Source organism: Eschrichtius robustus, chromosome 2 (assembly GCF_028021215.1).
Source record: "Eschrichtius robustus isolate mEscRob2 chromosome 2, mEscRob2.pri, whole genome shotgun sequence".
NCBI lineage: Eukaryota > Metazoa > Chordata > Mammalia > Artiodactyla > Eschrichtiidae > Eschrichtius > Eschrichtius robustus.
The window spans coordinates 116600246-116627032 of NC_090825.1; the positions used below are offsets into that span (position 1 = coordinate 116600246).

General features: G+C 34.4%; 1 protein-coding gene across 6 annotated transcripts in view; it reads left to right on the forward strand.

Annotated features, from left to right (window-relative positions):
- MATR3 (matrin 3) overlaps nucleotides 1–22901 on the forward strand; it is a 49957-nt gene extending 27056 nt beyond the window's left edge. For 3 of the 6 annotated variants that reach the window (XM_068535968.1, XM_068535969.1, XM_068535970.1), the window contains 14 exons: nucleotides 2458–3545; nucleotides 8524–8585; nucleotides 9676–9717; nucleotides 10054–10166; nucleotides 10420–10472; nucleotides 10904–11029; nucleotides 11551–11676; nucleotides 11866–12033; nucleotides 15905–16036; nucleotides 16480–16523; nucleotides 16643–17018; nucleotides 18422–18788; nucleotides 19284–19405; nucleotides 20465–22901. In XM_068535968.1, coding sequence (XP_068392069.1) covers nucleotides 2634–3545; nucleotides 8524–8585; nucleotides 9676–9717; nucleotides 10054–10166; nucleotides 10420–10472; nucleotides 10904–11029; nucleotides 11551–11676; nucleotides 11866–12033; nucleotides 15905–16036; nucleotides 16480–16523; nucleotides 16643–17018; nucleotides 18422–18788; nucleotides 19284–19405; nucleotides 20465–20515 — 2694 coding nt within the window. In that variant the 5' untranslated portion in view covers nucleotides 2458–2633 and the 3' untranslated portion in view covers nucleotides 20516–22901. The remainder of the gene's footprint in view (nucleotides 1–2457; nucleotides 3546–8523; nucleotides 8586–9675; nucleotides 9718–10053; nucleotides 10167–10419; nucleotides 10473–10903; nucleotides 11030–11550; nucleotides 11677–11865; nucleotides 12034–15904; nucleotides 16037–16479; nucleotides 16524–16642; nucleotides 17019–18421; nucleotides 18789–19283; nucleotides 19406–20464) is intronic. The other 3 variants (XM_068535974.1, XM_068535973.1, XM_068535971.1) reach the window with 2 other exon arrangements.
- The last annotated feature ends 3886 nt before the right edge of the window (nucleotides 22902–26787 follow it).

The window sequence follows — 26787 nt, forward strand, 5'->3', positions numbered from 1 at the left end:
AACATCTTGGTAACTTAGTAAACCTCTCAGTATTGTGCTAACTTTCATAGGCAGTAGGTCTTGCTTAAAGGAGCCTTTTAAAGTGACTTGTTCGTCTTACGTTCACCATTGACCAAAGATCTAAATGAACTTTTTATAAATGTTCTTGCACCAGTGCCGTCTTGTCTGATTTCTCTTAATTTCTTTGTTCTAATAAAAGATTTTAAAAACTTTGTTTCAATCAGAAGTCTGACTTAAGTTCTTTTTCAGTAATGCTACTCTCATTGTGTGGGACTGCATTTTAAGTTGAAACTCTGAGTCACAAAAATATTGTTATTCTTAAGAATTACAAGTTGTCATGGGATTTACATGGTTTGTCTTGCCCTTTTTCTTAGTTTTTCTGACATCCATTTTCTGTTTGTCTTAAGGTTATCACCTTTTACCTTTACTTCTCTTAACCTTTCCTTTTTGCAGATCCACCATTTTCATATATGCTACAAAGAAAAATAATTCTGTAATGCAACGATCATTTATTTCCCTTAAAATATCAATTTTTAAAAATTACATATGATCATAATGCCGCAGTATAATTTCCCTAAGGGAAAGAATAGTTCTTTCAAAAGACTGGCTTTTCAAAGTACAAAGCTTTGGCTCTCAAATGAAGGGCAAAGCTGCAATTAATAGTAACTTCAATACTTTAAATTTTTGATTTCGAAAAACCCTCTTAATGGTATTGATTTTTTTCTTTTTTTTTAACAAAGTATACATGAAAACTTAGAGGGTCCTACCAATGTTTACACAATATTTCAACCGGCATTTTGTATGGCATTTAAAAGTCATATCAAAGAAACCTTCATCCAATGATGTACACTTAACTCTTGTCTTTATTAATCTTAAGGCCTAAGTAGTTTACATAATGGATCTCATCTAGAACTAGTTTCTTTAGTGTCTTTTCTCAAATTCGTCTTTCTTGGTGTGCAAAAACATCTTCTGTACTTCCAGTCACCTCTGATAGCATTTCTATGTCTTTTTAACTTTGTTACATCTTTTTGTAAAATCTAACTTAAGTCTTGCCTGCAACTTTTTTTTATACTTCTTCTACCACTGTTTTCATCCAGTGTTTCCTTACTTTAATCTGTCATTGGTGGAATTGGTCCCATAATAGACTTGTAACGATTGAATATTGCCTGGTTTTTGCATTAATAAAGTTTAATATTTTAAACTAACAGTACTTAGGGGTATGGGTGATGAAATGTATTAAAGTTAACTGAGCAATGCCTTCTAGTAGAATTATGTAGCAAACAATTTAAGACTTATCAACCTCTGTATGTAATTGTGATTATAAAATTGTTTCATCAAGGACATTTATTGTGTATATCATTTAACTGATACTTTATGAGCTCACACAAGTGCTTTCCAAATTCTTATGTAACAATTTCTGAGGTAAAATAACAATTTAAGAAAGAAAATGAAAATAATTTCATTATTTTCACGTCTTGGAGGAAACACATCTTGGAGGATCGCATTCAGAATTTAAATTTTCCAGGTGATTGGGCTATTCTTGTGAAAGAATCTGTGTTTATAGAAATCTGTGTAAGCAAGATCTCATTTTCATTTTCACCTGTTTTGAGCTCTAGGGGTGCTGTGGCCTTGAGCATTAAGTGAATGTTGATGGCTGCTACCTTGAGGAGTTTCACTTCTTTAAATCACCTATACTTCCTGTACCTGGGTTTTTTCTTGGGAGGTCTCCTATTTCTGTACTGCGCATATTTAGTTCTCCTTACCTTTTAAGATTAGAGATGAAATAAGCAACTGCCTGATATAGGATGGACAGTAAGAAGGCAGTTAATTATTTGGCTTAAATTTGTGCAGAAATCCTTAAACTGTAGGAAGTCCCTTATTTTTCTTCACATCTGTCTTTACCTCAATTTGATTTTGCTGCATAAAGGTCTCAGCTATTGTGTTTGATCTTAGATCTTATACTAGGTACTTGACACCTAAGCTTCGTTTACTTGTGGTTTTACTTGGTTCTTTCTGATAGTGTTAATAGGTCTCATTTTCTAAAACAGAATACAACTGATTCATCTTTGACTTGCTGACCTTGATTTTTTGTTTTTAGTCTTCTGGAACTTAAGCATCATACTATAGGGTGTATTTTTATTCTTCTAAAAGAAGAGACCCATCTATATTTTTATTGAAATTTTGATGTATCCAGACATCTAACCCTTCAATTGAAATGTTTTTAAATTCAGTATGAAATTCCCTTTAATAGTTAAACTTTATCATGAAAGACTACTTTTTAAATATCTATATGCAGGCTCTGCATACATCTGAAATCTGTTTAAGTTATGTAATTCTTTGTAAGTTTGAGATCTTAAATGTTTTTTTTTTTAATCAACATGATGCATAAGTTTTTTTTCTAAAAAAACGGCATCTACTTAAAGGGATTTATGACTAAAATTGCTTATTTTTCTACAGAGTTGTCTGCTGGTTCTCAGCTTGAAGAAGATTCTACAGTCCTTATTGATCCTTTTTCTTGGCGTTACCATTTTTTGAAGCAAAGTTAACCTAGTTTTCTAGTTTGAGCTTTCTTTTTGGCCATCTTCTAAAAAATTTTTTTTTAATCTATAAACTAGACAAGAGATAGTTCTACAATGTCCAAGTCATTCCAGCAGTCATCTCTCGGTAGGGACTCGCAGGGTCATGGGCGTGACCTGTCTGCAGCAGGAATAGGCCTTCTTGCTGCTGCTACCCAGTCTTTAAGTATGCCAGCATCTCTTGGAAGGATGAACCAGGGTACTGCACGCCTTGCTAGTTTAATGAATCTTGGAATGAGTTCTTCATTGAATCAACAAGGAGCTCATAGTGCACTGTCTTCTGCTAGTACTTCTTCCCATAATTTGCAGTCTATATTTAACATTGGAAGTAGAGGTCCACTCCCTTTGTCTTCTCAACACCGTGGAGATGCAGACCAGGCCAGTAACATTTTGGCCAGCTTTGGTCTGTCTGCTAGAGACTTAGATGAACTGAGTCGTTATCCAGAGGACAAGATTACTCCTGAGAACTTGCCCCAAATCCTTCTACAGCTTAAAAGAAGGAGAACTGAAGAAGGCCCTACATTGAGTTATGGTAGAGATGGCAGATCTGCTACACGGGAGCCACCATACAGAGTACCTAGGGACGATTGGGAAGAAAAGAGGCACTTTAGAAGAGATAGTTTTGATGATCGTGGTCCTAGTCTCAACCCAGTGCTTGATTATGACCATGGAAGTCGTTCTCAAGAATCTGGTTATTATGACAGAATGGATTATGAAGATGACAGATTAAGAGATGGAGAAAGGTGTAGGGATGATTCTTTTTTTGGTGAGACCTCGCATAACTATCATAAATTTGACAGTGAGTATGAGAGAATGGGACGTGGTCCTGGCCCCTTACAAGAGAGATCTCTCTTTGAGAAAAAGAGGGGCGCTCCTCCAAGTAGCAATATTGAAGACTTCCATGGACTCTTACCGAAGGGTTATCCCCATCTGTGCTCTATATGTGATTTGCCAGTTCATTCTAATAAGGTGAGTTAATGCAACAGATACTTCTAATTTCTTTTACGTTGTAGTGCCTATTCTGTATTTACCTATATCTTTTACTCTAATTCTGTAGTCTGGTGACATTGAGTTGATCAAGAATTTTTATACTTTTGAGAACACTTACTTTATTTCGAAGGTAATTGTTTTTGAGCATTTTAAACCAGGGCTTTACATTAATACAATCTGCCTAGATTACTTCTGGCCACAAAGCTGTCATCCACTGGGATTATCTTGTTGGTTTTTGGCATCAATATGTTCTTCTTAATCGTATATTTAAGCAGGTTTTTTTGTCTGCTTTGTTGAATTGTTTTAAGTATTTTTTTTTTTTTTTTTTTGCAGTCAATGTGCTCTGCCATTCAGGATGCTAGATAATCAGCTCTCCATCTGTCTTAATTACTGATTCGTATGTAGTAAAGATGTATTCTTGAACAATTCTCTTTTTTTCCTTATCTGTGGCTACAGGGAAAGAGTTAATGTAGAGCCCTGGTGTTTGTTTCAGTATATTTCATATTTTAGATTAGTTCATTCTTCCTTTTTTAATTTCCCTTTAACACAAACTCTCATGCTATAACTGAAATTTTTTCATCATTTTTTTTCTCCTTTTCCACAACTTTCTTAAACATACTTCAAAACTCACTTTTTATTATCCCATATTGCATCTATCCCTTTAGAGACTTGGGAAAATCAACTACTGCAGTATCCTGCTCTGTGTTCCTCATAAGCATGTTCTTTTTCTGACTTAGGCTTAGACTTCTGGTATAGTCATTTGAGGAAAAAAAAAAATCTAATTCTCCTTTGCTTTAATTATCACATCTGGCAAAATGGGAACTTTTTCAAAATGTCCTTTTAAATATATTGTCCTTTCTCTTTCAACGTTTTCAATGCTAATCATTCGCACTGGTTTTTTTCCCCCCCAAAATACAGTGCAGTTGACTTAAAGTCAACATTATAGCACTCCACTAGCTTGATCTGTAATCTGACCATCCATTTTTCCTGATGTGCTGTACTTAACTGGAACATGTTGCTGCCATGAAACTGATTTGATGGTTACTGTCACAGGGTTTTTTCTTCACAGTAACATTTGGAAGGGTCATTTTCTTTTCATATCTATCCCTTTTAAATGCATTTTTAATTGAGTTGATTTTTGAGCAAAGTATATCATATAGGTCATTAGAGATTTTGTTTTTAATCTTTTTAAAAGTATTACCAATCAATCCCTTTTCTGTGTTTGGATCTCAATATTTTTGTCTCAGATAACTAAAAGAAGAGACTTCTTATATTATTTGAATTTACAGAGTATTTTGAAAAATATCTTTAAGAATAATTCCTAGCTAAATATATGTATGTATTCCTATAATACAAAAATCTTTTGAATTAATGCATCAATAATTTAAGTATACAAGGAATATTTTAATCTTTAATCCATGTCAAAATAAATTCAAATGCTAAATTTACGTTCATAGATTAATTTTCATTTAAGACAGAACCACAGACTCATAGAAGTTAGGGAATTATATTTAGTAGGTGTTTTCCTTTTTCAAATTTGTTGGATACACTAAGTATATCATGGAATTTAGTTTTTGTTCAGTACCAAACTTCAAGTTTTAGGTCTGGTATGAATTGATTCAAAGAAAAGGTCCATTAAGCTTTGGTGACTCAAAATATTTTCTGTTACTTCTTGCCTGTTCGCAGAAATGGCAATATGAGAAATATTCTCAGATAGGTTCTCTAAACTCCAAGGAAGATAGCTAGTTACAGTGTCTCAAATGAAAGTGATTGTAAGGGACTTAAAATCTTTGCTACTGGAGTCATCATAAATCAAAAGCTGTTGTTGGAAGTCTCCTTTTCCTGACTTTGAGCGGTAATTTAACCTTGCTGCTTACACATGGGAAAACAATTCAGTAAAGGAACACAAAAGAAAACCAAGAAGGACTTTAATCAGAAAAAAGTTTCTATTTTTATATATGATTATACTTTTCTCTCCAAATGTTGCTACCTTCTAGTTCCTTAACAGTTATATTACTAAATATTGATAGTAACGGACCTAAATTGACAAAAGAATAATTTTGAATATTTGAAACTTTGAATTCAAGAGTAAGAAGACACCTTACCTAGTGCAAGAGGTACTTTTAACCTGTAAAAATGCATGTACCCTAGCTAGTTTGGGTATTTTATCACCAATTTAGAAACAGTTAAGAATTACTTTAGAGGCCCTTTGATTGTTTGATTTACAAAATTTATGGTATTTGTAAATTGTACCAATTTTAAGAAGTTTTAGCACCTGGATTCTCTTAATGTATTTTAGTTTCCTTAACATGGCTAATGTTTTCTGGATATCTTCTTTATGGAAAAAATAAATACTCACTTTTAGTAGGGATCTTTTTAATTTATAGCTGATGTAGAATCAATGAGTTTAGAGAAAGTAGATAATGAAAATTTTTTTAACATTTAATCCTGCTCTCTGGTATTGCTGCATAACTTGGAAAATCTGTTCTTTTCACTTAGTGGTAACGTTAAATAGCCTACATGATCAAAACTTCTTCTTACTATGAAATAAGAAACTTTTAGGTGCAAAACATCTAATTTGTCATCATTATTTTTGATATTTTAAGTAACTTTCAGTGATGGTGTTGCTTTTATTTCTTTCTAGGTCATTGTAGAACATCAAGTTGCTCTTCTACACAGCCTCAAACTTGCCTCAAAATTCCTTTCATTTAAAGAAAACTGGCCACTACAGCCCTTTCACTGTCTTGTCACTTGAGTTCATATTTTCCTTTCAGTATTCTAGAAGCCCTTAAGTTATTCTTTATTCTGCCATTCCACATGTGCTTCTCCAAATTATCTTTTCTTTATATAATTTAGGTATCTCAGTGACATCAAGGTGAATGTAGTTTTTCCTGCAGAACTTCTGAATTCAAAAAGTGAATCCTTTTTCTTTATTAATCTGATGTGAGAGTTACCTCCATGTAGAATCCAAGGATATAGGTTTTTTAAAAAACGCTTTTGGCTTTTAATCCTCACCTTAGACCAAACAGTAAAAGATCAGGTATGGTAGTGTAGATTAGTAATGGGTGGGTTTGGGAGGTATATAACTGATTCTTTGATCTTGGCTTTCCTTCTAGTACTTTGTAAGACCAGCCATACTTTCACAAGTTTGAACCTTTAAAGATCATGGGGGATTGGATATAAATAACTTCTGGTCAACTAGATATCCTTTCCATCTCCTATTAATTAGAAGCATGCCTAATAGGGTAACTTTTGCTCCTCTCCCAACACACTACTTCTCAAGGGTATTTTAAATCTGAATATTTTTCGTTAAGAAAATTCTAAGTTAATGTATTTGTTTAATCCCGCTTCTGAATTTTGTGAACTTTACCTATGGCGCCTCTTGGTTACAGCCATTTTTAAAGTGGCCTCCAACAAGTCAGTGGTCTGTTGCTTTGCAAGTAGAAATGTTTTATATCCCAAATATCTGGTTGTAGAGCCAGCTGGAGCGATCTCTTCCAGTTCCTTACTTATTAGCCATTATTTTAAAAAGACAATCCAGCTTTGAGAGATAGTTCCCTAAGTTCTTAGAAGTACCATTCTGTTTGAATGTGTTCCATTTTACCTCTTTCACAGTTTTAGTTAATTTTTAGTAGGGCATAGAAATGTGTGTAAACTCTCAAAATGGAAGTTAGTTTTTAAAAATTAGATCCCATTTATAAAATAACTTTTTCTAAAGTTTCAGAATGGTGTCTCTTGTAATTTGGTTCCTTATTTTAGTTCAGCTCTAAGTGAGACTCCCTTTTTAAAACATTGCCTGACCATGTTTTATATTCCAAATATAATGTATTAGGTAGTGTGGGTGTTGGAAAAGTTGCCTTATTTTGTGGGGATTTGTGAAACAATAATACTTGTAAAGCGGGAAGTGTAAAACAAGATAGCTTTCTTTATAAGCAATGTAATAATAGTTGCTTTTTTTTCTTTTTAATGAAAAATTTTTTTATTATTAGCACTTCCTATGTGCGTGGCAATGTTCCGATAAACAGGTTACCTTTATTAATTCATTACTTTTCACAAAATTCTAGGAGAATATTGAATCACAGTGAATTTAAATAACTTATACGAAGGATTCACATCTAGTAAGTGGCACCTTGGGAATTGAATGTAGGCAGTCTGGCTGCAAAGCCTACTTTTCCTAACTCTTATGTTAATCATTTACATGTGGATTTTTAACTAAAGAAAGGAAAGTTTATTTGCATAAAATAGGAAAAAAAATAATCCCTTCAAATTTAAAATAATCACACAGGAGCAAATACTGAAGAAATAAAATGTTTTCATCCCTAAAATTTAGAAAAGGACACTCCTAAAATTTGCTTCTCTGTTTTTGGGAAATATAATGGGAGCTTAGTTTTTTGATAAATGGGAGCATTTTCTAGAAAAGTCACTCCTGTTGAATCAACTTAGCTTTTTATGGCTTTAGTACACTTGCAACATACCTCAAAGGCTGGATGAAATTAAAGATACTGTTTTTAACTAATTATTCACATTTATAGTATATATTTTCTAAAGTGATACAAGCATGGATATTTTATCATATTTAGAGTTCTATAAAAGCAATTCTAATGATACGTAAATAAAAATTCAGTTTCGTCCACAGAAATTAATATGCCTACTGATCTCAAGGTCAGTTACTACTCTTGATCTTTATTAACTCTATATCTTTTCCCTGTCAGGTCTGTTAGTATATTAACCAAATTATCCAGTTTTTCCAAGAATGTGCATGGCGTATTTGAGGGCAGGATCAAGCTACAAGGATTCAGAGAAATGGTTTTAAATTAATTCAGTGTGATTAGTGAATGGGCAGGTGTTTGTTCTGCTTATGATACTACATATAGATTAACATTCTAGAGTTTGAATGGTTCAAATGAAAATACCTTAGTTTTATTTTTGTTAATTCTACTAATTTACTTTGCTACAGGAGTGGAGTCAACATATCAATGGAGCAAGTCACAGTCGTCGATGCCAGCTTCTTCTTGAAATGTAGGAGTTTGAAATACCTTTAAAGCATCCTTATCATGAATCAGAAACACCCATTGATTGCTTTGGGGAGTTCACCGTTTACTTGTAATATCCACATTGTTTTTACTGCATAGTTGATACTGTCCAGGCAATGCCAATTACAAACAAAATGTTTAGATCTGGAATTGTATATGGGATGTTAGATGCAGTGGTAGTGGTACTTTGTTATTTAATATTTGTAGGGTTAATGTTGGTTCTTTTTATACAAATTGAAAGAATTAATAGACTTAAAGATAGCCTTTGATACATAGAACAGGTTCATGAGAGCATTTGCAGTAACAGTAATACATGCTCTAAGAATACAGAAGATGTGGAAAGGGGGGAAATTACTAGAAGTTAAAAGTTAGTTTTCAAGCAAAACCCTTCAGGATGTATTTCTTGCTTTTGAGATACTTTTGATTCTGAGTTTAAGTTGCTAGAATGAATTTGAATTCCTAAAGAATCTCCCTGCCTAAATAGCACATGATACCCATTGTTCACTGGAGTGGCCATTTTCACGTATGCTATGCTCTGTTGGGGCTGTCCTTTCTGTCTAGTGACACAACTCAGCTCTGCTCTTGGTATTTAATATTGGAGAAAGAAAATCTGTGGTCAGTCTTTGTTTCCCTATATAACCCAACATTTCCAGTCCCTCATGGAGCACTTTTCTTCTTTGTGAATTAACAAATATAGGGCATTCTCTAGCGGCCCAGTGGTTAGGACTACACACACTTTCACTGCCAAGGGCCTGGGTTTAGTCCCTGATTGGGGATACAAGCCATGTGGCATGGCCAAAAAAAAACCAAATATAGGAGTATTTTAATTGCAACATACATTGCCTACATTTTCAGGCAATACAGAACAAGTATATTCTCCTTCATTTGGATTAATTTGAAATTCTGAAATTTTCCTTTGGAAATATCAACATGTCATGTTTTTAAACTGTAATATTTCTAACACTTAGACTCTGTATAACTTTACTAATGAATAATCTCTATTTTAAAGGCCAAGCGAGGCTACTTTGTGAATAGGACAGTTTTATTTTAAAGTTAATTTTCTGGTCTTTTTAAAGCTACCCAGAATGGAATCCTGACAATGATACAGGACACACAATGTAAGTTAAATTTTTTAAGCTATTGTTTGTAAAGGAGATCAATGTAAGGAATTCAGGTTAAATTTTTCAACATTTCATAAACAGTATTTTCATAATTTCTTTATTGAATATGAGAGTTCGGTAAAAGTAGAAGTCACTGTGGGTGAAAGAATTTCTAGAAACTATCTCTTATATAGTAATTTTTATTTTATTGTTATAGATTTTTCCCTAGTTACTTCATACATAAATGCCCCCGAAGATTGGAATCATAGTCATACAAATGTTTTAACAGTAAATTTTAGTTATTTCTGATGGACTTTATCATGCTTTGTATTTTATGTTTTCACATTATACTAGGGGTGATCCATTCATGTTGCAGCAATCTACAAACCCAGCACCAGGAATTCTGGGACCTCCGCCTCCCTCATTTCATCTTGGGGGACCAGCAGTTGGACCAAGAGGAAATTTGGGTGATTATAAAATTCATGTTACCTTTCCCTAAGAGCTTTTATCATAAAAATTAAATGCAGTGATGTTAGGCAAAAGAAGTGTCATTGAACTGTAACTCAGAAATAACATTGCATGAGAAGACATGTGGTACTCATATGATATTTGTAATATCCTTCATTTGTGTTTGAAAGATGTCTGTTTTTCAATTAAAATAGCCTGGTAGCGCAAGTATATTTATTACAAGACTGAAAAATACACTTTTTCCCTATAAAGGTGCTGGAAATGGAAACCTGCAAGGACCAAGACACATGCAAAAGGGCAGAGTGGTCAGTAATAAAGCTCTTGCTTTTGCTGTTTTAGCTGTTCGGGGGAATGTGATTTGACTTGAATCCTTGCTAATTGAATTTGTGTCATAGTCTTTATTATAGGAAGATTGCTTTAGTTTGAAAATCATCAGGCTTTTATATATGGCTTTGATAAGAGTTAAAACTTTGTTTTCATATGTCCATAGTCTACAGATCTCACCTTGATTCAAAGTTAAGAACTTTGCTATCTAATTATGTACACAGTAGTCAATTTAAATATCAGTGCAGGTACTGTTTTCTGAAACTTTTGAGATTTGCCCCAGTGACATATTTTAAATATTTAGTTTTTTCCAGTTGACTGTAGATTATAAAGTTTTAATATAATACATAACCTGTTTCGTATTGCTTCTAAAGAGACTTGTTTACTAACTTGATTTTTTCCTAATGGATAGGAAACTAGCCGAGTTGTTCACATCATGGATTTCCAGCGAGGGAAAAACTTGAGATATCAACTATTACAGCTGGTGGAACCATTTGGAGTTATTTCAAATCATCTGATTCTAAATAAAATTAATGAGGTATGAGTTAAGTGTAGTATTTATTCATCACTAAAATATTTCCAAAAGGGATTACATAATTTTGTATTAGAAAAAGAATGTAAGCTTAAATCATCAATATGGAATGTAATACAGAGCAAAGGGCCAATAGTTGAACTAATCAGTAGTAAATTCTAGTACTAACGGATTATTAGTAACTTTATAAATTGTGATTCTTAAGCAGTAACATTGTCATTATTATACTGCTGCTACTATAAGGGCTATATAAGAATAATTATTTGAAAAACCATTTCAAACTTTTACCCAAGTGGCACCAAATTATTTCAGGTTCAGTAGGCATAATAAATGATAGTTTTAGTATCATGATGGTAATAAAATCTGAGGTGACCGTTAATACATAGCAAATTAGCAATGCTGGGTTTCTTGTTTTGCTTTTAGATTCTTGAAAATGCTTTCTAATTAATGATTAAATATTTTTGGAAAGACTTTGGGCATTGTGGAATTTGGTTGGTTTTGGGAAATAATTTTTTTTGCCATTTTAGGCATTTATTGAAATGGCAACCACAGAAGATGCTCAGGCTGCAGTGGATTATTATACAACCACACCAGCATTAGTATTTGGCAAGCCAGTGAGAGTTCATTTATCCCAGAAGTATAAAAGAATAAAGGTAATATCTGTTTTTCCAGATTTGTATTACCAACCATTTGATACATCATTTTAATATTTACAAACTTACAGCTATTTTAAATTGTTGCTAATATCTAGGATAATCATAACTATTAACTAATAATTACGGCATACCTACCAACGTTTGACTCCCCCTCCCTCCTTTTATTTCCCATTTATTAAATTAAAGAAACCTGAAGGGAAACCAGACCAGAAGTTTGATCAAAAACAAGAGCTTGGACGTGTGATACATCTCAGCAATTTACCTCATTCTGGCTATTCTGACAGTGCTGTCCTCAAGCTTGCTGAGCCATATGGGAAAATTAAGAATTATATACTGATGAGGATGAAAAGTCAGGTAATATACATGTAGAAGTTTTGAAAAAGATTATTTCTCAGAATGCTTTAAGTTTTTTGTTTCATTTTTTTTTTAATATCCTCGTAGTGAAGAAAGGGCAGGGGTGGTAATTTGGCATCCAAGGTGGAGTGGTTTTTTTATCTTATAGATAAATTTTCTAGCCAAATGGTAGTTTTTTAAAAGTCATAGTAGGCGAATTCTATCAAACATTTAGAGAAGAGCTAACGCCGATCCTTCTCAAACTCTTCAAAAAATTGCAGAGGGAGGAACACTCCCAAATTCACCATCACCCTGATACCAAAACCAGACAAAGATATCACAAAAGAAGAAAATTACAGACCAGTATCACTGATGAACATAGATGCAAAAATCTTGAACAAAATACTAACAAACAGAATCCAACAACATATTAAAAGGATCATACACCATGATCAAATGGCATTTATCCCAGGGATGCAAGGATTCTTAAGTATATGCAAATCAATCGATGTGTGATACACTATAATAACAAATTAAGGAATAAAAACCATATGATCATCTCAATAGCTGCAGAAAAAGCTTTTGACAAAATTCAACACCCATTTATGATAAAAACTCTCCAGAAAAATGGGCATAGAGGGAACCTTCTTCAACATAGTAAAGGCCATATATGACAAACCCACAGCAAACATCATACTCAATGGTGAAAAACTGAAAGCATTTCCACTAAGATCAGGAACAAGACAAGGATGTCCACTTTTGCCACTCAACATAGTTTTGGAAGTCCTAGCCACGGCAGTCAGAGAAGAAAAAGAAATAAAAGGAATCCAAATTGGAAAAGAAGAAGTAAAACTGTCACTGTTTGCAGATGGCGTGACATAATTTTCTACTCTACATAGAAAATCCTAAAGATGCCACCAGAAAACTACTAGAACTAATCAGTGAATTTGGTAAGGTTGCAGGATACAAAATTAATGCACAGAAATCTCTGGCATTCCTATACACTAACAACAGAAGATCAGAGAGAGAAATTAAGGAAACAATCCCATTTAACATCGCAACAAAAAGAATAAAATACCTTGGAATAAACCTACCTAAGGAGGCGAAAGACTTGTACTCAGAAAACTATAGAACACTAATGAAAGAAATCAGAGACATAAACAGATGGAGAAATATATCATGTTCTTGGATTGGAAGAATCTATAGTGTGAAAATGACTCTACTACCCAAAGCAATCTACAGATTCAGTGCAATCCCTGTCAGAGTACCAATGACATTCTTCACAGAATTAGAACAAAAAATTTTGCAATTTGTAAGGAAGCATGGAAGACCCCGAATAACCAAAGCAATCTTGAGAAAGAAAAACGGAGCCGGAGGAAAGAGGCTCCCTGACTTCAGACTATACTACAAAGCTACAGTAATCAAGACATTATGGTACTCACACAAAAACAGAAATACAGATCAATGGAAAAGGATAGATAGCCCAGAGATAAACCCACGTACATATGATCACCTAATCTTTGATAAAGGAGGCAAGAATATAAAATGGAGAAAAGACAGCCTCTTCAATAAGTGGTGCTGGGAAAACTGGACAGCTACATGTAAAAGAATGAAATTAGAACACTCCCTAACACCATACACAAAAATAAACTCAAAATGGATTAAAGACCTAAGTGTAAGGCCAGACACTATCAAACTCTTAGAGGAAAACATAGGCAGAACACTCTATGACATAAATCACAGCAAGATCCTTTTTGACCCACCTCCTAGAGAAATGGAAATAAAAACAAAAATAAACAAATGGGACCTAAGTAAACAAAAGCTTTTGCACAGCAAAGGAAACCGTAAACAAGATGAAAAGACAGCCCTCAGAATGGGAGAAAATATTTGCAAATGAAACAATGGACAAAGGATTAATCTCCAAAATATACAAACAGCTCATGGAGCTCAATATCAAAAAAACAAACAATTCAATTAAAAAAATGGGCAGAAGACGTAAATAGACATTTCACCAAAGAAGACATACAGATGGCCAAGAGGCACATGAAGAGATGCTCAACATCACTAATTATTAGAGAAATGCGAATCAAAACTACAATGAGGTATCACCTCACGCCGGTCAGAATGGCCGTTACCAAAAAATCTAGAAACAATAAATGCTGGAAAGGGTGTGGTGAAAAGGGAACTCTCCTGCACTGTTGGTGGGAATGTAAATTGATACATCCACTTTGGAGAACAGTATGAAAGTTCCTTAAAAAACTAAAATTAGAACTACCATTTGACCCAGCAGTCCCACTACTGGGCATATACCCTAAGAAAACCATGATTCAAAGAGAGTCATGTACCACAATATTCATTGCAGCACTATTTACAATAGCCAGGACATGGAACCAATCTAAATGTCCATCGACAGATGAATGGATAAAAAGAAGATGTGGCACATATATACAGTGGAGTGTAACTCAACCATAAGAAGAAACGAAATTGAGTTATTTGTAGTGAGTTGGATGAACCTAGAGTCTGTCATACAGAGTGAAGTGAGACAGAAAGAGAAAAACGAATACCGTATGCTAACACATACATATATGGAATCTTAAAAAAAAAAAAGGAACCGATGAACCTAGTGGCAGGGCAGGAATAAAGACATAGACATAGAGAATGGACTTGACATGGAGTGGGGAGAGGGGGAAGCTGGGGTGAAGTGAGAGTAGCATCGACATATATACACTACCGAACGTAAAATAGTTAGTTTAGCTAGTGGGAAGCAGCAGCATAGCACAGGGTGATCAGCTCGGTGCCTTGAGATGACCTGGAGAGGTGGGATTGGGAGGGAGGCTCGAGAGGGAGGGGATATGGGGGTATACGTATGCATATGGCTGATTCACTTTGTTGTACAACAGAAACTAACAGAGTATTGTGAAGCAGTTACACTCCAGTAAAGCTCTATTTAAAAAAGATTATTTCTCAAAGTGCTTTAAGTTTTGTTTGTTTTTTGTGTTTTTTTTTAATATCCTCATTTGTAGTGAATAAATAAAAGTGGAAAGTAAAGACCTTTTCTCTTGCTTGGTTAACAACACTATTTGTTTCCAGAGTTTGCTTCCAAAGATCTTCCTTTGTGTATATAGGTATACTTTTTCCCCTTACTTCAAATGGGATTATATCATACTGTTGTTTTCCACATTATACGATTCCATTGAGTAAACTGTAATGAATTTAATTTCTTTAGTTGATGGATATTAGAGTTGCTAGTATTTTGGCTGTGCCATTAATGCTGCTGTGGACTTTGTGGCATGTGAATTTATGCATTTGATTGGAGGATACAATTTCAGAATTGGAATTTTGGATCCTGATATTTGCTTTCTTTACTTTGATGGTGTCAAATTCCTCTTCAAAAAATAGTACTCATTTATAGTCACACCAGCATTGTCTGAGAGTGAGAGCTTTGCAAACACTGGATATTAAAGACTTTTCAAATTATGTGAATTTAATGGATGGATGAAGTTATGGCATACTTGTATTTCATTTTTAAAATTCATAGTAAGGAGAGCATCTTTTCTTTCTTTTTTTTAACCCTTTTGTAACAACATGAGTTTGTATCCTTCCAAACTTTTACTTTTTAATTTTTTTTTCTTTTCCTGAATGTATTTTGAGTGATATTTTCTAAGCTTAGTACTTTAATTACTTTTGCAAAAGGACTGCGTATAGGTGGTTTAATATTTGGACAAGATACTTTGTAAATCTGACAAATTGCCCTTATTTCACTGGGTGATGTTTAACTCTTACTGCTATCTCTATACTAAAGATTAAATTCTCCTAACAGGTAGAAAAAATAAGCTCTAAAATTCTATACAATTCTCTGAAAAATAATGTCTTTGCTAATTTTTTTTTTCAGGCCTTTATTGAGATGGAGACCAGAGAAGATGCAATGGCAATGGTTGACCACTGTTTGAAAAAGGCCCTTTGGTTTCAAGGGAGATGTGTAAAAGTTGACCTGTCTGAAAAATACAAAAAATTGGTACTCAGGGTATGTAGTATTTGATTCTACTTCATTATAAAGCTTGTTTTCATGCTTTTCAAGCCATGACATTCTTATAAACATTTTTATATGCCAAGAATATAGGGTTTGGTTATTGAAAGAGAATAACCTTTTCTCTTTCTCTGGTCTTCGTTAGTACAGAAGTTTTTAAACTGATGTCTGTATAAAGCACCTTTTTACTTTTATCTATTTAAGATTTTTTTTGAACAGAGTTCTGTTAACAAAATGTTTATTATTTACTGCTCTATTGAAATGTTGATTGTAATGAACTGGTAACTGTATGCAGCTTAAATTCTTAGGTATGGTTACAGAGATTGAATAAGCTTAGTTGATATATAAAGGATGGTCATCAGTTATTAGTTAATTGGATAATTATATATTCTACAAATTCTAATACATTTATTTAACTTCTGTAAAATTTTGTCTTTTAGATTCCCAACAGAGGCATTGACTTACTGAAAAAAGATAAGTCCCGGTAATTTCCGTGTGTGTGTGTGTGTGTGTGTGTGTCGGTGTCTTTGTGTACACTAGTATATTAAAAACCTTTGTTTTCCAGCTCAGGTGAATTAATTCAGAGGTATCTTTTGGTTTCAGGAAAAGATCTTACTCTCCAGATGGCAAAGAATCTCCAAGTGATAAGAAATCCAAAACTGATGGTTCCCAGAAGACTGAAAGTACAACCGAAGGTAAAGAACAAGAAGAGAAATCAGGAGAAGATGGTGAAAAAGATACAAAGGATGACCAGGCAGAACAAGAACCTAACATGCTTCTTGAATCTGAAGATGAGCTACTTGTAGATGAAGAAGAAGCAGCAGCACTGCTAGAAAGTGGCAGTTCAGTGGGAGATGAGACAGATCTTGCTAATTTAGGGGATGTGGCATCTGATGGGAAAAAGGAACCTTCAGACAAAGTTGTGAAAAAAGATGCAAATGCGAGTGCTTCAGCAACTGCGAAGAAAAAGCTTAAAAAGGTAAAGGAAGATTATATGTTGACCTGTTCTAGTAGAAAACGAGATCAGATAAACGTTTCAAATTATATATGTTAGGGTCACAATAAAGAGAAGTCACTTATATTAGGAAAAAATAGATATGAATAATAAAAACATTGAAACCTAAACTCTGCAATAAATAGATTAAATAGGACTAATTTTCAAAAGAAAAATGTCAGTTCACAAAGGGAACTTTTTAGTAATGAAGGAGAAAGACTTAAAACTACATATGATTCTGTTTTGTAGTGGTAGTGTGTAAGTAGTAGTAGGCAGCCTTTATGGTCCAGCTTGTTTTTTAAAAGATGGGGTATGAATTTTACAGTAACTTAACTGACCCAGGCCACTAAAAACCTTTTGTCAAAAATGGTTGAATCTGAAGAATTTTCCTATTAGAGAAATGTAACCTTGATTAGATACTTTAATAGGTTTTAAAACATTTTTTCTTAGAACACATGTCACATATAAGAGCATATAAGGCGAATATCAATACAAAAATACATACATGGTAAAAGAACAGTAACTCAAAAGACCCATGGTGTATTGACTACCGATGTTAAGGAGCCCCTTTGGAGCTCCTTAAGATAAATGGGTCTTGAAATGAGATTTTTATAATTCTATTTCATTGGTTCCTTCTAAGCAGTACTCAGCTACTAGGAAACTAATACTTACTCCAGTTTTTGATGGCTTGGTCAAAAAAGTTAGTCTTGAGATTCTTTTTCTGGCTGAAGTGGATAGTGCTATGTTTGCACTCTTAAGAGCTGATAATTATTGAGTGCTTATTACATGCTATAATTTTTCCTAAGCTCTTTGTGTGTGCTGATTAACTGATTCTTATAATGACCCTATGCCATAGATACTTTTTTATCCCCATTTCTTGAATGAGCAGATTGAGATATGTTAAAATTGAGTGGATTGTGGTTATACTGCCTATAAATGGCATAGCCAAAATCTAAACCTAAGCAGTCATACTCCAGAGCTTGATTTTTAAACCACAGTGCTATTTTTAGACTGAATGTCCTCTAAGCAAGATTTATACCATAAGATACCTTCTTTGAAGGACATCTTTCAACTATCAAATCAGTTCTTCGATACATTCCCTAGCAGCAGAATAGTCTCAAAGTATAGAATATGAATGTCCTAATATTTATTTTCTGCTCTTTGTATGAGGCAAGCCTTCGATTATTTAGTTTTAAAACAAGCTGAGCTGTTTTTGAAAAGGTTAGTAATTTAGGGGGGAAAAAGGAAGAAGTCAGCTTTTTTTTTTTTTTTTTTTTTTTTGAGAAAATGAATGAAGGCAAAGACGCTATCCCTTTCCCTTCAAGTAAAGCAAATGGAAGGGATGCTGCAGGATAATTGTTGCAGAGTAAATTTGTCTTTCTTAACAGCGTCGTTTCCCAGGGAGTATGGAAGGTTTTGTCACTCTAGATGAGGTTGGTGATGAGGAAGATTCGGAACTTCAGAAACTTCGTAAATCGGGCATGGCATTTAAATCTGGTGACAAAAATGATGATGGTTTGGTTGAAATTAAGGTGGACAAGATCGAGGAACTTGACCAAGAAAATGAAGCAGCGTTGGAAAATGGAATTAAAAATGAGGAAAATACAGAACCAGGTGCTGAATCTGCTGAGAATGCTGATGATCCCAACAAAGATACAAGTGAAAACGCAGATGGCCAAAGTGATGAAAACAAGGAGGACTATACAATCCCAGATGAGTATAGAATTGGACCATATCAGCCCAATGTTCCTGTTGGTGAGATTTAAGGCTTTGTTCTTTCCCCTCTCACCCTCCCCAAACTCTTATTAAATAAGATTTTTAAAATTGGTCTTACATAAGCTCTGATAACATTCTTAATTTACTTCTATGCAAAACAGTTTGTAAATCTTAATTGGAACATTCTTTTTTCCTCTTACCCATGTCTCCTGATTTTGTATTATCTTTTGTTACCATTCCATAATATGTTCTCTTTTCTCATAAAGTTTTCTGAGAATTTCAGATTGCTTTTTGTTTTGTTTACCTTTTCTATTTCAAGATTTTTAAGAGAACAATTAGGTGTGGGACCTTAAACATCAAATAAGTACAAACTATTAACAATGTCATGGTTTTTGTTTTGTTTTAGCTTAGGCTATATTAGACTTGTCACTAATGTTACCTCATTCAAATTATATTGACAGGAAAAAAAGATTTGAGAACACTATTAAAATCTTCAGTTTACTGAATTTGTAAGAATGTATGTTTGTGTTCTAGGTATAGACTATGTGATACCTAAAACAGGGTTTTACTGTAAGCTGTGTTCACTCTTTTATACAAATGAAGAAGTTGCAAAGAATACTCATTGCAGCAGCCTTCCTCATTATCAGAAATTAAAGGTAAGGCTATATCTAAAAGAGGAGAGTTCTTTTGTGAAAACTAGCAAATCATGTAAGTTTATGGAAAGTACTGCCTGTGGACCCAGCATGCTTTATCCTGGAGATAACATTCTTTATTGATGGGCCTTGAGCAGTTTAATGAATTCTAGAAACATCTGTTAAGCCTCTTTCTAGAAAACACTCTTAACTAAATGTTGTTAATTGAGTAATTTCTAAATTTATAGTTCTAAATGTTATAAATTCTTTGGTATAAAGTTATTTGAGTATTCTCAAATGGTTGTTAGACTGTAATTTCTCTAATTTGGATATTGGAGGCCTGAAAGCCAGCTTTATAAAGTGCCATATCCCTTCATACTTAATGATTTTTACATTGACTTTAAATTATTATATATTAATAATGACACTTCAGTAAGTTTCATGATCAACAGGATATAAAGATAAAAGGATAAATTAAAAAAGCACAACATGGTAAAGCATAACAAATTTCTGTTTGGATATTTTGAAGTTTGGTGTTTTAGTTAGTGGCTTAAGGACTAAGTATTGAAATAAATAATGGGAAAAACTTGAAAGTAAGAGTTAAAGAATTCATAATTGTAGATAACACTGATTTATAATATAAAGCTACTAGAGCATTAAGAACAGTGGTTATTTTCAATGGTAGCAGCAATTTAATATAAATATTTTGTCTGCTTGGCTTAGTGGAAGGGTCAGTGAATAAATACGTGTCATTTTAACTAAGTTCTTGGGGTAACAGTAGTTCTTCTGTGTGGCTGTTATGGTCTTTGTTTGATGATCTCTGTAAGTTAGTCTTAATTGCACATTAAATAACTTTTCCATATTTTACCGTTTTTCTCCCATGCCTTACTGTGGTGTCCAGTTTAGTTTCATACTTGCCTAATAAGAATAACTGGATCTTAAAAATATTGATAAGGTTATAGTTAAATTAGACTCAAGTCCCTAAACGTGGATAGAATATTTTGTTTTGGAATTAATCCATTTGTTATGTTTCACTGTGGTGACTTAATCCTTGTAAAAAAAAATTTTCTATTTTCTTTTCAGAAATTTCTGAATAAATTGGCAGAAGAACGCAGGCAGAAGAAGGAAGCTTAAGATGTGCAAGAAGCTTAATGATTTCAAAGAAAATAATGGTTCTTTGTTTTTAAATGTTAACCTTTTTTAAATACAATACAGATAGTTAGAAGAAAACTATTGTACTCTTTTGTTATAGTGGAAAAATAATAGCTGTCTGTTCATGTGTTAAGTGTTATAGCAAAAATACATATACGGTTAAGTTAATGAAGAATTGTTTTTGTTTTATCAAAATGGTAACAGACAGAAATACTTGGTAGAGACTGACTTCATATGCTACTTAAGACACTTGCATCACTAAGAAAGATACGTAGAAACATTCAGAGAAATGAAATTTAGTAGTTCCAAGCTTCAAAGAAATGTCAAAACTTTTGATTCCATTCAATAAAGAACAAAACCAATTGTATTTTTATTACTTTCATCTGAAACATTCCACATTTTAATCTGAGCCTTTCAGACTTTTCATTTGCAGTTCGAAGCATTTTTGGTTTTGTTTCATTTTTTGAGAACGTCATTAATGTGAGATTGGTAATTAAAATGCAGGTGCAGTTTTCTTTTAATGTCATGCTGTTTAGGTAATAAGAAATATTAAGTAATTGGCTTTAGATTTTGTAATTTTTTCCCTAAGTTCCTGCTAGATTTCGTATTCTAGTAGTCAATGTATTTTTCAGTGAAATGTAAAAATATTCCCATTCTCTTTGACCAGTATTAATTTCTTGAGATATTGCTTGTCACTTGAATCCTGTAGCTGTCATACATCTGGTATAAGCACATTTAATTTTTGAAGTGTGTAGACCATCTCTTCATATTTTCAAGATGTAATTTTACATTTCTGCATTTTAAAAACAGTTTGGCCATAATCTTAGATGCACGCTTCTAATTCATATACTGCATATGTGACCTTTGTGAACAGAAATTTGCATGTATAATCTGTGTTTACTTGTAACTTTCTGGTTATATACTGCTTATATCTGTGGATTCAAGTTTCTGAAGTGAGTACCAATAAAAAAAAAAAACCTAGGCCATGTTCATTGGTTATACATGTTTGAAATGTTAACCAATATATTTGTCAGTTGTAGTTTTTATTCACTGTTACGCTTTTTTGCATGCTTTAACAAATTATTACATTTTTAATTTAGAGTGTTCTAAAGACTGCTACTAAAGATCTGAGTTTTAAAGCTTTTGGTGCTGGTGGATTTCTTGTTGCTGTTACATAACTGAAAATGGGACTCTTCATAGTTTTTTAAAACCTTGGAGTTTTAAGATGTTAAGGGTGAGGAAATGGTAAAAGCTCATGTTTAGACATGTGTAAGTATTTAACGATAAAATTGGAAGTAACATGGAATAACAAGAATTGGTTTTACCATTACCAGCCTTTCAAAGTTGTTGGGATTATAGGTATAAGAGATTATTGTCAAACAAATTTTTAATTTAAAAAAAAATAAGAATTTAAGGGATTCTCTTTGAAACTCTTAGGTCCAAGTGTATTAAAGGATATATCAAATAGTTGAAAGAAATATCATGATCTACCACTGAGGGGCAGATGACACTTTTTTAAATGTAACATGCACAAAAAATCCTTGCCAGTTTACTTCTGTAGTTTAATTTTGGCCTTTACTAATTACCTGCTTTTGTTTAACTCCAACTTTTAACAGCAGCTACACAAAGCATTTTGTGTACATGGAATCCCTTGATTGTTTTCTGTCAATGATAACTTTTCATAGATCCTACTTTGTTAGATATACCAAGTTGTAGAAAAGAATGTTTAATATCTTCATTTGATAGCATTTGAAAGCAGAAATTCTCATAAATAAATTGCTAGTGATGGATAAATCTGTAACAGCTATTTCCCAGATTATGGCAAACCTTTATTTAAGAGGAGTGTTTGCACTTTAACCAGCTATAAAGTTGAAAATTTTCCTACCACCATTTTAGTTTTTAGTTTAAGCTGCTGTTAATCCTGGGTAAAGGAAACTTTTATAAACACTTCATGTTTGTTTTACAGTTTTCTTTTAACCGATTGTTGATAAATTCGGCATATGAGAGTGACCCTGGTAAGGCTTGAGTTCGCTAGCTGTAGTACTGTGTATCCTAAAAATAATTTTATTTAAGATTTTATTAATGAGGAAGGTGAATTTCTGGCTATAGAGTACACCAGGAAGTACCTCCTCTAGAAAACGGTATGATTGCAAGGAACTTTCAAAGGTTATATCCTTTCTCTGAATTCTTTAACCCCTTAGGGTGATGGGGACAAGTAAAGGATGTATATACCCTATTAAGTATTACGGTGGCATTAAGTTTATAAAAGGGGAAGGGTACACATTTTATGCCTCGCTTTGTTCACAGTGCATTTTTGGTGGCTTTGACGTGTAAAACAACATCATGAATAAAAATTGTGACAAAAGAGGCTCATGGTATGTAGTGGAAATCTGTAGGAACACTGCAGATTATATTTTTAAATCAAATTAGTAACAAAATTGGTATAGACAGTTTGGTTAGGATAACATGCACTAGGGCTAGGAGTGAGTAGCTCTGTACTCTCTGTATTGGCCTCCATCATAGAAAATGGCCTAGGATAGCTGAAAGCTCAAGCATTGAATGGTTATGCATTTGAGGTTATAGTCCCTGACAAGGACCTTGAGCTGTTTGTTGAGCTGGAGTGCCTCTCCAGTCTGATGCAGGTCCTTTGGCTGTCATGGGTAAGACCAAGATTCTTATACAGCATGGTATATAAACAAAATGGTTCTGTGAATTCTTTTTCTTTAGTCGTTCTCAAATGTTAGCATGCATCAGAATTACCCAGAAGCTTCATTTAAACATTGCTGGGCCCTGTTCTTAGAATTTCAGATTTGCTAGGTGTAGGGTGGGTGTTAAGTTACCAGGTGATGGTGATGTCAAGGATAGAGGCCACACTTTGGTTTACCTGTAGCTGAAGTGTTACTGCTAGGCAGTTGTAATCAAACACTTGGTTTAGATGCTGTTGCTTGAAGTACTGGTTTTGCTATTGTTAAAAACTAAATATAAGGGGAATGTTGGAAAATAATCATTATTTGGGGGTGCTCACAAAGCATTTTTTAAAGAGTTGTTAATGGGAGACACCCATTTCAGAGCCCTAGGATAACTGCTTTCCCAAGTCAACCCTTTATCTTTTGCTTGGAACATTAATAAAATCTTGAACAGCTAATTTACTGAAGTTTCAAGTGAATGGCAAAATGGAAGTAGGTACCGCCCATCACTCCAGGTATATCTAATTTGCTGAATTATAAACATAGTTGACACAAGTTAGAGCTCAATTAAGGTACTAAAGTAATTTGGAAAAGTTCTGAGGGAGAGGACTGTCAGGTAATACATGATTAAAAGGCTATGTTAATCCTTTTAAAAGGCTTTAAGATTTTTAACCCTGGCCTTTCCTTGAAATTATAGTTCTTAGATTTATAATTTCCATACAGTTTTAAGAATTCTGCAAAGCCAAATGTACAGTAGAGAATGGGAAAATTGAAAAGCAGTATGTTACATGTAGTAGAGAAAAAAACGTATCCATGCCAATAGCATTTGTAAACTTCGGGCGAAAATTGCTGCCATTAGATACAAGTTTAATGATCTTTGAACCATCTTGTCATTGTGCTTCATACATGGCAGCATTGATGTATTGGTTGTGAGGACCTGATCCAAATGGATATACCAAGAGCAGCAGGAATGTCCTACCTTTGACAAGGACAAAATACTGAAGTTTCAGTCATTGCACCTGACTATCAAAAGTAGGACCAATTTCTATTTGCTCAACCTTGCCAGGGTTGTTAAATCACAGCTACTTCCTTGGCAACTACCAACTATGTTCTTGATATATGTCCCCCCCCCCTTTTTTCCTACACTTAGTATCAAGATAAGCCCTAGTTCATGCTCTGTGTGCACTCTATTTTGTGGTATGAAGACCTGTGGAAAGGAATTGGAGTTTAAATGATTCTTGGTGTAATGGATGGTGAAACTTTAGTGAAAACCGAACTTATGTTCCTGATGGTGGCTGCTTCTGCTCGCAAGTACAAGGTGTGTTTCTGACCCATCTCATTGTAAGTAGCTGAGCCTGTGCAAAACCAGCAAGGAAGGGCTTGGCTCAGACTGGAAAAGGAATTTCTTCCTCATATCACCCTTCTTATTCAAAGCATAATCACCTTTGCTTATTTTACATTTACAACTTACTTTCTACAAATTTGACCCTCCTTTTAGGACAGTTTTTTTTAATGCACAAAATTTACCATCTTAGCCATTTTTTAATAACTTGCTTTATTCTGTTAGTACCGTAATTCACTTAACCAATTCCCTATTGATAGGCTTTTCAGTTTCTTGATTGTTTATAACATAGCTGTGAAATCCTTACGTATCTATATATATGTCTGATTTCTTCCCCATACGTGGAGTGTTTGAGTCAAGAGGATTTACACATTCTACGTTTTGATAATTCGGGGAGAGTGGGAAGCTGTTCATAGCCATCCTAGGCCTTCATAACCATCCTCTCCTGATTCCTGATTCCTACTTCACCTTCCACCTCAAGTTAGAATTGTTAGTGCCTGAGACAAACGAATGTCTGCAGCATTTTAAAACTGCACCTCTGATGGTTCCATTGCAGTGTCTTTCCTCATCATTGGCAAACTTCTTAGCCTTCATTATTGTAGTAGTGTTTTCCATTCATAGACCATCATCACCACCATCCAGGCATAGCATAAAAACATGAAAGTACCCTGGGCCCATCAGGCTTTCTCAGCCACAATGGTGAACTCTGTGAGCTGGGAATTGAGATCTATAACCCCTTTGTGTGAGAAAAACAACATAAGCCTTTGAATGGTTCAGATTAAAATAAGCCAGGATTTAGCAAAGATTATTTTTCAACATAAATTACATGGGTTGTGTTAAGTAATAAGTTCCATTTATCTCCATGATTAGCTTTTAAGATTGCCAGTCATCTACAGATTAAACTACCTATTTTGATTTTGTTCTCCCTCCTGTCCATGCCTCTTCTAGCCTCGAGTTGATAGTTCCAGGTTCCTTGAATGAATCATGCTCCACAGACCAGCAAAACAGCACCATCTTCTTCCCCAGAGCTGTTGGCTCAGCAAGCAAGAAAGCCAAGCCCTTCCAGTTTAGGATACAGATCTGCAAATGTAGCCAAAGTGGTTGACCAAGGCACAACTGTCAAACTTTATTTGGAGCTTTGGGCTGACTCAAAGCAGATTTTTAATGAGTGAAATGGCCCTAGAGAGAAGCCCTCTCTTGGATTCAAGAGTTTCATGGAGGGAACTTTTTTTTTCCTTTAGTTTTAGCAGTTATAAAAGCTTGTGGTTTTTTAAAGATTCAAGTTTTACAAGAGAGTAAAAAGATAAATCTCAGTCCCTCATTTTACTTCCCCAAGGGGAAGAAATTAGAAGTTTTTGTGTGTCCCCTCTCAAATATAATGTATATTCGGAATTTTCTTACACATACTATACACTGTAGCTTGATTAGCATCACAAAATATATCGGGACTTGCCAGTGATGAAGCAAGGAAGCATGGATTAGAGTAACGTGTGCAGGGCAGCCCATCCAAGATCATGGTCGAGGAAATTCTTGGACCCTTAGGTCTCACCCTTCCATCTTACCTCTGGACGGAGTATTTCCTCCCTTAGCCTGGGCACCATATATATATATCGGTAATTTGCGCCTGTGTGTTAAGATCTAGCTCCAAAAAGTGTGTTCCTGAACGTGTATGAGTGCAGGTGCTCGTAGATCAGTTAACACGCCTCTGTGAATCTGTCTTAGTTTATTATTTCTGTGTTATGTTTCTGTGTCAGGAGCTCTGGATATGATTTGGTACATGTCACTCGTAGTGTGACGCTGTGTATCACGTTTGGTGTGTGTTCCTGGGTGTGTGAGTGCGCTGTCGTTATCTAGATGTTCCTATTTGATGTCAGTGTGTTTGAAGTAACCGTTGCGGTGTGTAGTAGTCCACGTCTGTGTATCTTTTCTGGGTCTCCTTCCCAGCTCCCCCACTCACTGCATCCCATCATTCTTGAAGGATGGGCGGTTGTGGGGACACTGGCCCAGCTCTACTCCGGTTTTCCTGAGAGAACACGACAGGACTCCCAGTGTTCCCCGCGGCCGCCAGGGTACGCCGGAAAGGCTGTTGCGCATGCACATGTGTGCAGCTTGGACGAAGAGAACTTTGAGGTCGCCCTTTCTCTCGCGCGCGCTCTCTGGTGGCCTCGGAGGGCAACGATGACAAAACGAGAGGCGGGGCCGGTGGCGGCGGCGGAAGTGAAGTC